General features: G+C 38.9%; 1 protein-coding gene across 1 annotated transcript in view; it reads right to left on the reverse strand.

Annotated features, from left to right (window-relative positions):
- The window catches only part of GALNT2 (polypeptide N-acetylgalactosaminyltransferase 2), a 108,950-nt gene that overhangs the window by 5,717 nt on the left and 87,111 nt on the right, over nt 1–16,122 (reverse strand). Inside the window, exons 9-14 of the mRNA XM_070733945.1 lie at nt 9,555–9,642; nt 7,972–8,075; nt 6,104–6,230; nt 4,168–4,260; nt 3,341–3,424; nt 1,787–1,913 (exon numbers count right to left, since the gene is read on the reverse strand). Of these exons, the coding sequence (XP_070590046.1) occupies nt 1,787–1,913; nt 3,341–3,424; nt 4,168–4,260; nt 6,104–6,230; nt 7,972–8,075; nt 9,555–9,642 (623 nt within the window). The remainder of the gene's footprint in view (nt 1–1,786; nt 1,914–3,340; nt 3,425–4,167; nt 4,261–6,103; nt 6,231–7,971; nt 8,076–9,554; nt 9,643–16,122) is intronic.

The raw sequence follows: 16,122 nt of genomic DNA on the forward strand, positions 1-16,122 counted from the left end.
AAAAACTCACTTAACAGAAATGTAGGTTTCAATAATGTTGCCTCATCCCTCCACACAAAAAACCCAGACTATTCCAAGTCAATTTAAATCGGGCACTCCAAAAAATAAACTGGACTTGATCCTTTCATTTTTTACTGTTTTTTGAGCCAGGTCTCACCTAATCTGTATTTATACCTTTGACTTTTCTTGCCTAAATGTAAAACCTTTGCATTTCTCCACATTAAAATTCATTTAATAGATTTAAAGGAGCTGTACTTCCCTTCAGAATAATTCATAAAGGGAAACAGAGGCTTCCTCCAGAGTAGGTCACTGTACCTATCCTTAAATAGAAATCAACCATGCAACTGAGAAGGGCAAGTCAACTAAAATAATTTTCCCTATTTCATTTCTCTTCTATGTTTCTTCTTCTAGCTTTAACCTTTCTATTTTTTCATATCCCTTACATTAAACCTTTGCTGTAAGGTTTATATTAATAAACTGTGTGTATGTATGTGTTTGTATATGTACTACACTGCTCAAAAAAATAAAGGGAAGACTTAAACAACACAAAAGAATTCCAAGTCAATCAAACATCTGTGCAATGAAACTGTCAACTTAGGAAGCAACACTGATTGACAATCAATTTCACCTGCTGTTGTGCACATTCAACTTTGGACAGAACAAAGTATTCAATGAGAATATTTCATCCATTCAGATCTAGGATGTGTTATCTGAGTGTTCCCTTTATTTTTTTGAGCAGTGTACACAGAGAGAGAGGGGGGGGACAGGGAGAGAGAGGGAGAGGGGGGGAGGGAGAGAGAGAGGAAGAGAGGGAGAGACAGGGAGAGGGGGAGAGAGAGAGAGGGAGGGAGAGAGAGGGAGGAAGAGAGGGGGAGAGACAGGGAGAGGGGGAGAGAGAGAGAGGGAGGGGGAGAGAGGGAGAGGGAGAGAGAGGGAGAGAGAGAGAGGGAGAGAGAGAGGGAGGGAGAGAGAGAGACAGGGAGAGGGGGAGAGAGAGAGAGTGGGAGGGAGACAGGGAGAGGGGGAGAGAGAGAGAAAGAGGGAGAGAGAGAGAGAGACAGGGAGAGGGGGAGAGAGAGAGAGGGAGAGAGAGAGGGAGAGAGAGGGAGAGGAAGAGAGAGAGGGGGGGAGGGAGACAGGGAGAGGGGGAGAGAGAGAGAGTGGGAGAGGAAGAGAGAGAGAGAGAGGGAGAGAGAAGGAGAGAGAGGGAGAGAGGGAAATATGCTTAGTCACTGTTCATTCATAACCAATCTAAATTACGATGGTGCCAGGCGGGGATTCCTACTTACCGCTGCTACCAGTATGCTCTGTGCGCAGCTCTGGGTGACTGGTGTGTGCGCGTGTGCACACTTCTGAGTGAGATTTTGCTTCTTTGCATGCGCAGGAAGCAAAATCCCATGAGGGAACATGCGCGTGCGAGATTTCAGTGACTGCATGCGCAGAAACAAAAAATTGCTGAAATCTCACGGGATTTTGCTTCCTACATATGCGCAGAAGCCAAATCTCGCTCAGAAGCGCGCGTGTACCCACCAGTCACCAGGAGCTGGGTGTGCAGCTCCATTTTAGCTTCCGGAGCTATGGTGTGGCACGTACCGGTAGCAACCCGCCACTGGATGGTGTTGAATGAAGAGATTTAGATCCTGGGCCTGAAGTTGTAGATACTGAGGCGCCCATGGTCATAAAAACAAAGTTCAGATGGTGATGTTACAAAAAATTAGAAACCTAGTTAATTTTCCACTCCTATTTAAGATGATGATTTTTGAAAATGTGTTATTATAATGCTTACCTGATTTCCCCCAGCATTATGACATTCATAAACACCGACAACGCCATCTGCAAAATGGCCTAATGTGTCAAGGCAATTGGTTCCTTGCTGCAAAGCCCCAAAAGCTATATCCTGGTGATCAGGTACCCTGAGGGGTGGGTGGGGGAAATAAGAGAGGAGTTTGTCCATTCTATCCAAAATGCAATTTTAAATACTTATTCTACTTTGGATCAATGTTAGATGTGCAGCTACACAATTCAGTACAGTTTTTTTCCGATTTTCATTTTCTCTCACCAAGTCCCCAAACTTTATTCTAAGCTCCAGAAGACCTCGAAAGCGACAATATACAGTACAGTGTTCCCTCAATTTTTGCGGGGGATGTGTTTCTGAGATCGCCCGTGAAAGTCAAATTTCCGCGAAGTAGAGATGCGGAAGTAAATACACCACTTTTGGCTATGGACAGTATCACAAGCCTTCCCTTAACACTTTAAATCCCTAAATTACAATTTTCCATTCCCTTAGCAACCATTTAGATTATTACTCACCATGTTTATTTATTAAACTTTATTAAAAAAATATTTATTAAAGGGGGATGAAAGTTTGGCGATGACATATGACGTCATCGGGCAGGAAAACCCGCAAAGTATTTTTTAATTAATATTTTTGAAAAAACTGTGGTATAGACTTTTCGAGAAGTTCGAACCCGCGAAAATCGAGGGAACACTGTAGTCTACAATTACAAAGACAGTAGGTCCTCAAACCTCAATGGATTTAAAATCACAGTTGATAAAGAAATGATTTATTTATTAAACAAATGTTTACAGCCACCCAGATCACACATGGGTGACTCCATTTCGGTTGCTTATTTTATCATACAATTAATTCTGCCATAATGTACTTGCCTATTAAGCTGTAAGAAAATTATATTGTACTTTATTGGGTTAAATGTATGACCTTCATTAAAATGAAGGAATGAAAATAGACCTAATTGCACGTGATCATCAATGCCATTTGTTTTATCAATAGTGTGGATCCATTCTTATTCCCACTCTGAAAATTACTTCCTCTTCAGGAATTCCCACATTTAGGAAATAGAGAAATGATTGAGGTTATACATATGGTTATGCAAATACTTCTATCATCTGCTCTGGCTCATCTTATCACTGCTGTACAATCAAGACTATTTGGTTTCCATTGAGCCAATGCGGTAAAAAGAGATGACTAACAATGCAGAAATGCTTCCTTACTTCAAGCCCCAGATATGACTATGTCAACTGACTAATTTGGCTGTTGAAGAGCAACCCTCTATGGCAGCAGTCTCCGACCTTGGCAACTTTAAGACTTGTGGACTTCAACTCTCAGAATTCCTCAGCCAGCTCTACGGCACATATGCAATGGGCAGCCAGAACTTGTCTTAGGCTGACATCCACCACCTAACCATGCTGGAGGTTATGAAGACATTAGGTCAGAAGGAAAAGTGATTGGAACGAGGGCCCAGAAGACAAAAGGTTCAAACTACATTTATTATTCTGGCATCAGTAAAAAATAATATTATATACAGACATAAAAACTTACCTTAATTCAGGATATACATTTTCAAGGTACCATTTGAATGGTTTGCAGTTAAGTTTCTTTCTCAACTCCAGTCGGCTTTGAATACTATTGAGAGAAAAAGCTTGATGTAATAAATAAAATTATAAAGTGTGCCGAAATGGACATGCTGATAAGGCGGTTAAATAACCAGGACGAATCAGAATTTTATGAGATTTGGAATAAATTGTATATATGGTTAAGTAAAAGAGAAAAAAACAAAATTTCGATGAGTTGAAAGTATGTATGGATATTAAAAATAGTTTTATTTGGTTAATTTTATATGAAATAAGGATATAATAACAAATTTTATATATATATATATATATCTGATTTACTATATTAATCTTATAAACTAAGAGTGTGTTTTTTCTGTACTAGTGAGAGTTCAAAACAAGTGGGGTGACTGTAACCCCAAATAGTTGTTATATGTATGTATGTTATGTTTGTCTTTTTATGAAAATCCAATAAAGTTTATTTTTTCAAAAAAAAGAGAGAAAAAGCTTTTCATTGCATCTACGCCAATCCAAAAGCCATTTTTATGGACAACTTATTATTTAAATAAGAAGCTGGCAAACTAAATAATTCTCTGTTACTTTTAGATTTTAATTCCCATCATGCCAACTATCCTAGCCATTAGCAAGCAGAAGAAATTCAAAAATGGGCAGAAAACCTCCAAAACCCATCTCGCCTTCTTCTGACATAAGCGAAGATTAAAGATAAGGTTGTATGCTTATTTTAATAGCATTAATTTCCATTCTGCTGTTTCCAGACAATAGGTTCAAATAGCTGAAAGAAATAACTGGACTTACTTGCCATAAGGTACATTTCTGGCAGAAGGCACTGCTGCATAATAGAAGTTTTTGTATTCATCCATCCAGACTTCTGCGGCTCTGCGTGTATTTCTGGAAATAATTTAAAGCACAGTATTAATTTTGTACCGTAGTATTTGTTTACTCTTTTTGGTATTGAAAAGCTTTCCACTTTAAGGACACCATGATGCAGAATAAGTTATCTCTCAAAAAGCACAAATTTTGGTGGCTTTGTATTCTTCAGCTCCTTTCTTCAGGATTTGTCTTTGTGGAAGGAAAACGGCATGAAGGATCCCTGTATTATTATTATTATTTATTCGATTTGTATGCCGCCCCTTTCCGTTGCTGGCTATGAGTCCAAAGACAAAGCTCCTACACTTAGACAGAGTACATGTAACATTGTTCTTTATTCCAAAGCCCTGGCTAAATAGGAGTAATACTCATTTATCTTGTACAGGGGCACAGTCTCATTTTTAAGACATAGGCTACCTTATGCCTTCAGCACATCTGGGCTCTCAGGATAATCGGTCATATGAAAAAACAGATTATATAGTCTTTTCTCAAAGCTTCGTCATGTCGCTCCAAAACTACTGGAAGAAGTGGGATTAGAAGGGATTCCACTTTTCCTGATGTGGTTCTACCTTTTAAAGTATATCAAGCACATTTCTGGCTATTCAGAAGAGTTCTGAATTCGTTGATTCCCTTTGATCGTGCCTACCACTTAGCAAGCCCCAAATCCTAAGACTTCTCTCAACAGGATGCTTTCCAGGTTTGTGAAAGTCAGCTCCCAGATTTCCATAGCCGAATGCCATCTTATTAAGCAATTTGGTAAGGAGGCTAATAGTTAATAATTAAGGCAGATACAAAATTTGGTTATATGTTGGAGACACACTGATTCTTTTTCTGTTTCAACAAAAAAAATGGAAGAATCTTGCTGGATCATCAAGGTTTATATTAACACATGGATGGTGTACAATAAGTGTATCTGGAAATGACCTAATCTATAGCAAATCCTTTGTTATACAGTGCTCCCTTGATTTTCGTGGGTTCGAACTTCGCGAATAGCCTATACCACGGTTTTTCAAAAAATATTAATTAAAAAATACTTTGCGGGTTTTTTTCTATACTGCGGTCATACGTCATCGCCAAACTAATAATTTTTGCAAATAAATAACAAAAAAATTAATTATTGTTAATAAATAATTATGTTTATAAATATCAGGATAACTGTGTCTTATTCAATAGTGAGTACCAAGTAATAATGGTGAGTAAATGGTTTTTAAGGGAATGGGAAATGGTAATTTAGGGTTTTAAAGTGTTATGGGAAGGCTTGTGATACTGTCCATAGCCAAAAATGGTGTATTTACTTCCGCATCTCTACTTCGCGGAAATTCGACTTTCACAGGCAGTCTCGGAATGCATCTCCCGCAAAAATAAGGGGAACACTGTAATTGGTATTCATAATATAATAATAGGATTTGTTATAGATCTTTACATTGTTTTGACAGTTTGTTTCCAAAGTAATGACACCACTGAAGTTTTAAAATAAGTTATAATCAAAAGCTACATGCAAACTTTTGCTGTCCCATATGCATTTTTATAATGTAGATCAATAATCTGCAAAAAAAAAGTGTTGGTTTTTTATTTTACATTTCTGCGGATTGGTATTGCTTTGGTTATGGTCTTGGTTTTATTGCTTGTTGAAGGACCCCATCTCTTGATTATATGTGCTAACAACTACTAATTGTGACATTCTTCCTAGCTGTTGTGCATGTTAATTTTTGTATTTTAATGGAAATTTGTTTATAATTTATTTTAAGATTGTTTGCTATCTAGAGTCACTTGCTGAGATGGCCATATAAAATGAATGAATGAATGAATGAATGAATGAATGAATGAATCCCATCCATCCATCTTTATTAAGTCTTAAATTTACCTTGCAAAAACAGTTCCACTCCCCCCTGGAAAGGTATAAGGATGTTGCTTGCGGAAGACATGTCCAACTCGGCTGCAAGGGATGATTTCAAGACTCCCACCGCATTGCCACACACGGAACGAAATCTCTGCATTCAGAAAACAATCAATACACAGAATAGTTTTTTTCCTTTTCTCCCCATCTTCCTATGCATCCTTCTTTCCCATCTAACAAGAATACATCTTTTCAATAAAGTGAAAAATCACCTTCTTTTAATTGAGAAAAAAGAACAGAGAATCATGTTCATCTTCTAATGGAAACATTAAGCATCTTTATGAAACTGTGAAGTTATTATATTTCTCTATCCAAAATGGGTCGTTTTTTGTATTTGCAATTCAAATAGGTAAATGGTGGCTAAAAATCCAATGTTTAGCAGGTAACCATAATTATATTGACATCATACAATTACTTGGCTTTTATATGACCATCCAGGTGTCAGAATGAGAAAATAAAGTTGAGATTTATAATTAAATATAAAATCACAAATGCTCTTAAAGTATTAATTTCTAGACTAATAATACAAAATTAGTTTAATTTGTTTAAAGAAAATACCCAATGATGACTGTTTCCATGAACTGCATGCACTACTTTTAAGTACAGGAGTTCCTCGTGATATGAACCCCTCGTCATACGAACTTTTCGAGATACGAACCTGGGGTTTGGAATTTTTTTGCCTCTTCTTACGAACTTTTTTTGCCTTACGAACCCGCCGCTGCTGCCCAGCTGTCACCTTCCGAAACAGACGGGGCGCTTCTCGGCGTTCTTCTGAACGCCGAACCCGGAACTTCGGCAAAAGTTCGGGTTTGGGTTCGGGAGAGTGCTGAGAAGCGCCGCCACCCCCGGCTGTCACCTTCCCAGAAGAGCTGTGGAACTTTCAGCCGGTCGGGAGGCTCAAACGGAGGTGGGGAATCCCAATAGGGAATTCCAGGGGCGGAGCTTTGACATCACGGAGATGTCCTTCCTGGCTGGCCGAAACGAGGACTCCAGGAAGGATGTCTTCGTGATGTGAAAGCTCCGCCCCTGGAATTCCCTATTGGGATTCCCCACCTCCGTTTGAGCCTCCCGACCGGCCGAAAGCTCCACAGCTCTTCTGGGAAGGTGACAGCCGGGCGGCGGCGCTTCTCGGCGTTCTCCCGAACCCAAACCCGAACTTTTGCCGAACATCCAGGTTTGGCGTTCGGGAGAACGCTGAGAAGCCCCTGGCTGTTTCAGAAGGTGACAGCCGGGCGCCGCCGCTTCTTGGCATTCTCCCGAACCCAAATTGCCGAATTTTTCGGGTTTGGGAGAGCACCGAGAAATGCCTGGGCGGCGGCGCCCAACAGAGCACCTGTTTTTGCAATTGGGGGGGGGGGCTTGCACGCATTAATCGGTTTTCCATTGTTTCCTATGGGAAACATTGTTTCGTCTTACGAACTTTTCACCTTACGAGCCTCCTCCTGGAATCAATTAAGTTCGTAAGACAAGGTATCACTGTATTTAAAATGCATAGAATATCTTTATAACTTTGATAAATGAAACACTTTGAAAAGTATTTTTTAATTAGCACAGAAAGCATTTCAAGTTATTTTATGACTTTTAAAAAGATAAAGATCCTGTGGCTGTTTCTTCAAACATTTCCCTGACTGTCTACTTCTTAGGTTTTTTTAATAGAAAAGTCTAATTTTACAATTGAACCCTGTTGTGGCTGAATATTTGCCAATAACCTACTTTAAAGTATTAACTGCTGCTTTAATCCATTCCAGGCAGAGATCTAAAGACATAAACTGACAATAATGAGGCTTAGATTTGCTAGCCTTCAAACACAATGCTGTAAGTAAAAAAAATCATACCTAGATTTTCTCCACCCCATACATCCATCATCATATCATACTTTCCCAACTCTTCAAAATAAAGTTTGTCCATCACGAAGAGTCCACCAGCTATCATTGGTGTTCTAAAAGAAGGGAGAGGTAAAGAGTAGACAATGTGCATCATATATTCACACATTATATCTTAAGGTTCCAAATGAGTATTTTCTGTCCTTATTTAAAAACTATTCAATTCCTTTTTAACCATCTATACTCATTGCTCCTATGGAAAACTCTACCACTCATTCATGAACTCAAGATTTATAGATGGTCAACTAGGTCTTAATTCTTTAGGATTCTTTAGAATTCTTTAGTTACAGGAAATTTCAGAAATGCTGTACAAAATATCCAATAATATCAAACCATAGTTATTTTGCAAGATATAAATTGATTCTCAAATAATGTTACCTTTGAATTATTTTACTAGCATTTTCAGCAAGTTCACCCAATGACCACCATCCAACTTAAAATAAATATTCTGCTAGCTTGTAACAGTCATGCTTTCACAGAATCTTATAAGATTATAAAATTTGCTGCTAGTGTAAGCAATGTTATTATGCATAACAGAACTCTGCAGCAGTACCAACTTTGATACTTTCATGGGAAGAGAAATGATTCCTTTAATAATAATTTAATAATACTGGAGAAATTAAATTTTAGCCTATCTCTAAGTTTGATTACTAATGATAATCAAAGTATGAACAGAAGAAAAATATAGATGTTTTTATCTCTTGTTGCACTTTCTTGGTCCCAGCACACTAATATGAGATCAAGTAACTCTCTATCTGTTGATCTGGCCACTATGTTAATTTGAGAGCCTTGAGTCATTTGTTCTAACTTTCCAGGTGTGGTTGCACAACCAGAACATAAGCCAATAAACCAAAGCCCACGCAAAATAGATTTCAATTCCACACATGCTGTTAAAACATTATTACTTGCTTTTTGGCAATGTGTACAACTGCTTGTAGTTGGGTAGTGCAGGTAGTGTTTCACTATGTATTATTTGCAGCCTTAGCTTCATGTAAGAATGCAATATTAAGGAGTGTCAAAGCAATACATTTGTTATAAGATATGAAAATGGCAGAAACTAGTCATGTCTATCTTCAGGTGTGCAGTATTTTGAAACATCACTTGCATTTGGCAATACAGTAGTACCCCTGTATATGAGCATAATTGGTTCCATAAGGGAGCTTGTATCTCGAGGCAACTCGTATTCTGGAACAAATAACTTTTTTCCCCCTTCCGAGATAACCAAAAGCAAGGATTCTAACCAAAGGCAAGGATTCTTGCGCCACCTAGTGGATGCTCGGCTCGTATCCCAAATTTCAGCTCGGGAGTAGAACAGAAATGCCTCTCCCCTCCTAGCTCGTATCTGGAAATACTCGCATGTAGAGCAGCTCGTATCTAGAGGTACTACTGTACTGGGTTGTGTGTTTTATGAGGTATCAATTTAATTGAACAATAGCCTGCCAAGTCTTACTTTGGAGATGGTAACCTCAAAATTGCACTTAGCAACAACAACAAAATATTGTTTTGTGAGGGGAAGGGTGTTGGCAGGAACATACTTTATGGAAGCAACTGGGTTTCCTTGCCGTGCTCTTCTTTGCTCAGGTGTCATGTAATCCCACTTGAATACCAGATTCCAATCAAAGCCTAAGAAATTGCAGAAAGAAACAGGAGAAAAAGGACAATTTCACAATGAACATGCCTGAATATTAATAAATATCACCTTTATCTTGTGCTTAGATATACTGTATTGTTGTTGAGTTATGGATTTTAGATATGGAGCTATTCAGATATGCTTAACTCCAGGCGCAATTTACCCGAATTTCTTTTTATTGTTATAAGACACTTTCAGAAATACCGTAGTTATAGAAATTAAGATGACATTAGGAAAATCCCAAGACAAATTTTTAAGTAGAAAAATTACCGCACGAATCCCAGCGGCCGATAAGGTCCCACAGAGTTTATTATTTATTTATTTATTTATTTATTATTTAGATTTGTATGCCCGCCCCTCTCCGAAGACTCGGGGCGGCTCACAACAGAATAGAACAAATCATAAATAATCAGAAAACTTTAAAATTTATACAAGATTTAAAAGAACCCCATAAACTAACAGACGCACACACAAACATACCATGCATAAATTAAACATGCCCGGGGGAGGTGTTTCAGTTCCCCCATGCCTGACGGCAGAGGTGGGTTTTAAGGAGTTTACGGAAGGCAGGGAGAGTAGGGGCAGTTCTAATCTCTGGGGGGAGTTGGTTCCAGAGAGTCGGTGCCGCCACAGAGAAGGCTCTTCCCCTGGGGCCCGCCAACCGACATTGTTTAGTTGACGGGACCCGGAGAAGGCCCACTCTGTGGGACCTAATTGGTCGCTGGGATTCGTGCGGCAGTAGGCGGTCTCAGAGATATTCTGGTCCAGTGCCATGAAGGGCTTTAAAGGTCATAACCAACACTTTGAATTGTGACCGGAAATTGATCGGCAGCCAATGCAGACTGCGGAGTGATGGTGAAACATGGGCATACCTGGGTAAGCCCATGACTGCTCTCGCAGCTGCATTCTGCACGATCTGAAGTTTCCGAACACTTTTCAAAGGTAGCCCCATGTAGAGAGCATTACAGTAGTCGAACCTCGAGGTGATGAGGGCATGAGTGACTGTGAGCAATGAGTCCCGGTCCAGATAGGGCCGCAACTGGTGCACCAGGCGAACCTGGGCAAACGCCCCCCTCGCCACAGCTGAGAGATGGTTTTTCTAATGTGAGCTGTGGATCGAGGAGGACGCCCAAGTTGCGGACCCTCTCTGAGGGGGTCAATAATTCCCCCCCCCCCAGGGTGATGGACGGACAGATGGGATTGTCCTTGGGAGGCAGAACCCACAGCCACTCCGTCTTATCCGGGTTGAGTTTGAGTCTGTTGACACCCATCCAGGCCCCAACAGCCTCCAGGCACCGGCACATCATTTCCACCGCTTCGTTGACTGGGCATGGGGTGGAGATGTAAAGCTGGGTATCATCGGCATATTGATGATACCTCACCCCATGTCCTTGGATGATCTCACCCAGCGGTTGGCCTTCTCCGGGTCCCGTCGACCAAACAATGTCATTTGGCGGGCCCCAGGGGAAGAGCCTTCTCTGTGGCAGCCCCAGCCCTCTGGAACCAACTCCCCCCAGAGATTAGAACGGCCCACACCCTCCTTGTCTTTCGCAAATTACTTAAGACCCACCTTTGTTGCCAGGCATGGGGGAGTTAAGTTATCCTTTCTCCCAAGGCTACTAGAAGTTATGCATGGTATGTTTGTGTGCATGTTTGGTTTTTTATAATAAGGGTTTTTTAGTTGTTTTTATTAATTGGATTGTTCATGTTGTTTTACCACTGTTGTTAGCCGTCCCGAATCTGCGGAGAGGGGCGGCATACAAATCCAAATAATAATAATAATAATAATAATAATAATAATAATAATAATAATAATAATAATAACAACAACAACAATAATAAAAAATTTAAACATTAAAGTAAATAATGTCCGCCTTATTAAAAAAAAGCTTTTTATTTCCTAATTTCCATCCTCTTTTACAAGATTACCAAAGAAAACATATTCTTCACAATATTTTTCAATTTAATTTGGATTGCAATAAACCCTAGTCAGATTCCCCAATTTTGAAATGTCAATAGGCAATCTGAATATTTATCCCGTTTGATTTTTGTGTATTTTGCTATACTTTAAAACTGTTTTGACTTATTTTGTGCTTGGAAGAAATCGCAAAAGAAAATCTGTGTGAAAGCAGCAGGTATCAGCTGATCTGATCAGGAGAAGTCAGAAGCTCAAATCTGTTGCTTCTTGTTTTCCCTGCCAATTCTTCTACTTCCAGCTGCTATTTCCAAAATTGTTATTTTAACTTCTCCACTCCCACAGCAGATACCATATGAGTAGATTTGAAGGAATGGCAATCCACTGACATCTTCTCATCTGAACAGAATCATCTGTTGCTTAAACTCCTCTTCTCCAAGAATTGTCTCTGCCAGAAACTACTTTCTAGGTATCAACAACATCGGAATATAACAATAAGGGGAATGGGGAATGCCTCGATTGGACAGCCTCCTGCTAACCATCCTCCTGCTCATATTGCTACTACTGTACTACTACTGTACCACTCAGACTCAGCCTGTTACTACAACAGTTTTCCCCTATTTTATTACCATACCATGTTGTACCACCTGAAAAAATCTGCGTCACATGCAGATTTACCCTTCCCACCACTCATTACCCCCTTCTTTTTCTACTTAAATCTCAACTTGGTGTTAGATTGATTGTGTGCTTGTTTTTTAATATTCTGGGGTTGTTTTTTATGAATTTTTTAGCTTAAAATTGTAATTGGATTGGTGGGTATTGGATTTGGTATTATGTATTGTTTTTACCTTGTTGTGAGCCGCCCCGAGTTTGTGGAGAGGGGCGGCATATAAATCCAATAAATCTAATCTAATCTAACTTTCTCTAATTATTTCAGTTGACCATAAAAACGCCCTCTGTCCTTAATTATACCTTTATTTTCTGATCTTTTTTTTTGATAAATCACTCTTATTTACTCTGTTATTAACTAATATATATATATGTGTGTGTGTGTGTGTACTTGAACCTAAATGTCACGAATTATATATAGAACACCAAGATATATACGGTAATGACAAGGACAACTTATATTTATATAGTTTAAGAAATATAACATTGAGATGTAAATTTTTATGTATTAATATGCAACAACTTTACTATTCTCCTATACCCTTTCGATTTTGTACTCCCCCCCCTTTGTTCTCATTCCTTTCTTTTTTATTAATTTAATAAATAAATTTTATATTTAATGAACAGATTTCCCCTCTGACAATTTATCAGAATGTAAACTGCTGAGAGCCCTTCCTAAAAGGTAGATTAAAACTATCTTCCATGTTCATCACGCTAAGCATCTTGCAGCATGTAATTTTCCAAAGATGTCACAAGTGCTACATTTCCATACAATTTTTCAAAAGCTGTTTAGTTGCATTCTTAGCATTTTAGGAACATATGACTTCCGGGCAACCAGCAGTACTTTTCCATGCTAATAGAATACAATATTTCTTTTTTAAAAAAAGATCCAATTTCCACCATTGGAAATTATAGCCATGTCATTTGAAAAACATGCTTCGTTTTTATATTACACTGTGGTGGGCAGGAGAGCAACATGCTGAGCTTTCCAAGTTTTCATTTACAACAGAAATATTACATTCCACTATATGAAACAGAATAGAATAGAATTATTTTATTGGCCAAGTATGATTGGACACACAAGGAATTTGTCTTGGTGCATATGCTCTCAGTGTACGTAAAAGAAAATATAGATTTGTCAAGAATCATGAGGTACAACATTTAATGATTGTCACAGGGGTCAAATAAGCAATTAAAATTTATTTTATTTATTTATTTATTATTTAGATTTGTATGCCGCCCCTCTCCGTGAACTCGGGGCGGCTCACAACAGGCATAAACAAATCGTACAAATCCAAATAGATTCAAATAAATTTAAATATTTAAAAAAGTTTTAAAAAGAACCCCGATATACTAACAAGCACACACACAAACATACCATACATAAATTGTACGTGCCCGGGGGAGATGTTTCAGTTCCCCCATGCCTGACGACAAAGGTGGGTTTTAAGAACTTTACGGAAGGCAGGGAGAGTAGGGGCAGTTCTAATCTCCGGGGGGAGTTGGTTCCAGAGAGTCGGGGCCGCCACAGAGAAGGCTCTTCCCCTGGGGCCCGCCAACCGACATTGTTTAGTTGACGGGACCCGGAGAAGGCCCACTCTGTTGGACCTAATCGGTCGCTGGGATTCGTGCTGTTAATATAAAAATAAAGTTAAAACCTCAACATGTATATACACTGCAGTAAACATTAGGGGGCTCTTTTGGAACATGAATCAATAATAGAACACAGGAAAACCTGTAATATCTGTGATACTACTGAAACTAGTACATAACATGAACATATCAGCTCGGTTTGGTCAGACGATCATAGCAGACAGGGCACTGAGACAACCTGCATGGTTACAGATGTCACTTTATTTTTTTCATACTGAAATCACATCACTGCCATCTGTACTCAGTGGTGAACTGCTGTCAGTTCAGACCGGTTCTCCCGTACTGGTAGCGGAAATTTCCACCCACTCATCGAACCAGTAGCAATGGTTGGCTGTCCACACCCCTGAACCGGTTTTCTGGTTGCCACGGCTGGCAAAGAACCCACTGCGCATGTGCAGAGGTTCCTGCACATGCACAGAGGGTCGATGTGATGGGGCGCACATGCAAAACACACACTTCCGATGCGCTGCGAACATACAAGGGATCCCAAATTGCATAATCACTTACAGTGTGTAATTATGCTGAGAATGGCAATATGCGAGCAGAACTTTTACACTCAAGGAATTCTATCTGCTATAGCATGTCAAAGTAGAGTGCCATGATCATCAAATATTAGAAACATAGAAGACTGACGGCAGAAAAAGACCTCATGGTCCATCTAGTCTGCCCTTATACTATTTCCTGTATTTTATCTTAGGATGGATATATGTTTATCCCAGACATGTTTAAATTCAGGTACTGTGGATTTACCAACCACGTCTGCTGGAAGTTTGTTCCAAGGATCTACTACTCTTTCAGTAAAATAATATTTTCTCATGTTACTTCTGATCTTTCCCCCAGCTAACTTCAGATTATGCCCCCTTGTTCTTGTGTTTACTTTCCTATTAAAAACACTTTCATCCTGAACTTTATTTAACCCTGTAATATATTTAAATGTTTCGATCATGTCCCCCGTTTTCCTTCTGTCCTCCAGATTATGCAGATTGAGTTCATTAAGTCTTTCCTGATATGTTTTATGCTTAAGACCTTCCACCATTCTTGTAGCCCGTCTTTGGACCCATTCAATTTTGTCAATATCTTTTTGTAGGTGAGGTCTCCAGAACTGAACACAGTATTCCAAATGTGGTCTCACCAGCGCTCTATATAGCGGGATCACATTCTCCCTCTTCCTGCTTATTCAGAGCAACAGACGCCATACAGTATTTCAACATGAAACACAGTACCCAGGAGGTGATTGATGATGTCAAGAATACAAATGTGTTCTTAATCTTAGCTACAACAGAAATGCCTTTCACTATTATTAGGGCTCCAGATTTTCTCTCTTTGCTTTTCACTTTGAATTCAACAAAATTCACGTCTAGGCTTTCCTAATTCATTTTACAAAAGAAATGAAGGACAAATCCTTCACACAAAGGACAAAAATGAAAACCTGAAATCAAGAATCAATGCTGAGTGCTCTTTCTTATATCGTTTTTTTTAGATGCTCAATACTATAACATTGACTATTTCACCATTGCTAAATATATTATATTGCAATTGATTCCCTGCAAGGAGTTGAAGATAAAGTATATTTATTTAGCCCTGCACATTATGCTAGATTTTAGCAAAACATGTTTATAAAGATAGATTACATGGAGTCATAAACACAGTTGTTTTCTCACATTAGACGGGATGCAGAATTGTGGACTTATTTAAATTGTCAGGGAATTGGCTATATATCTACTTTGCACCAGTACAGATGTCAATAGAACAGAGAGATAAATGGCAAAGAATCCATCAAAATATATATACATAAAAATCCAATTTCTGTACTTGCATCAAACGTTGAGATACATTGGAATTTGCATCATGACATATATCATCGTGATGCAAACTTGGCTTTCTGTAGATGCCTCTGATTATATTATCCTGCAGCAGTTGATGAAAGTGTCAGGGAGATGGGAAGGTACAAAATATTCTGAATTTGAAACAGTGGTTTTGATTTCAAAACAGGATATTCCAACAATGCCAGGAGTGATTTGAATTCAGAATGGCTCTGAATCAAATTCAAAACAGCCACCTCAGAGTTCAAACAGGGATATTTAAAGATCAAAAAACGCCCAAGCAACCCACTTTGGTTTTAAAGCAACTATTCCAAAATGTTCAAGCTCAATATATTTTGAGTACCCATGATCAAGAGACTTGAAATTAATAAACAATGTGCTGGAATTCCCAAACTATTTTCTCCTTTTCATCT

This window comes from Erythrolamprus reginae, chromosome 1 (genome assembly GCF_031021105.1).
Source record: "Erythrolamprus reginae isolate rEryReg1 chromosome 1, rEryReg1.hap1, whole genome shotgun sequence".
NCBI lineage: Eukaryota > Metazoa > Chordata > Lepidosauria > Squamata > Dipsadidae > Erythrolamprus > Erythrolamprus reginae.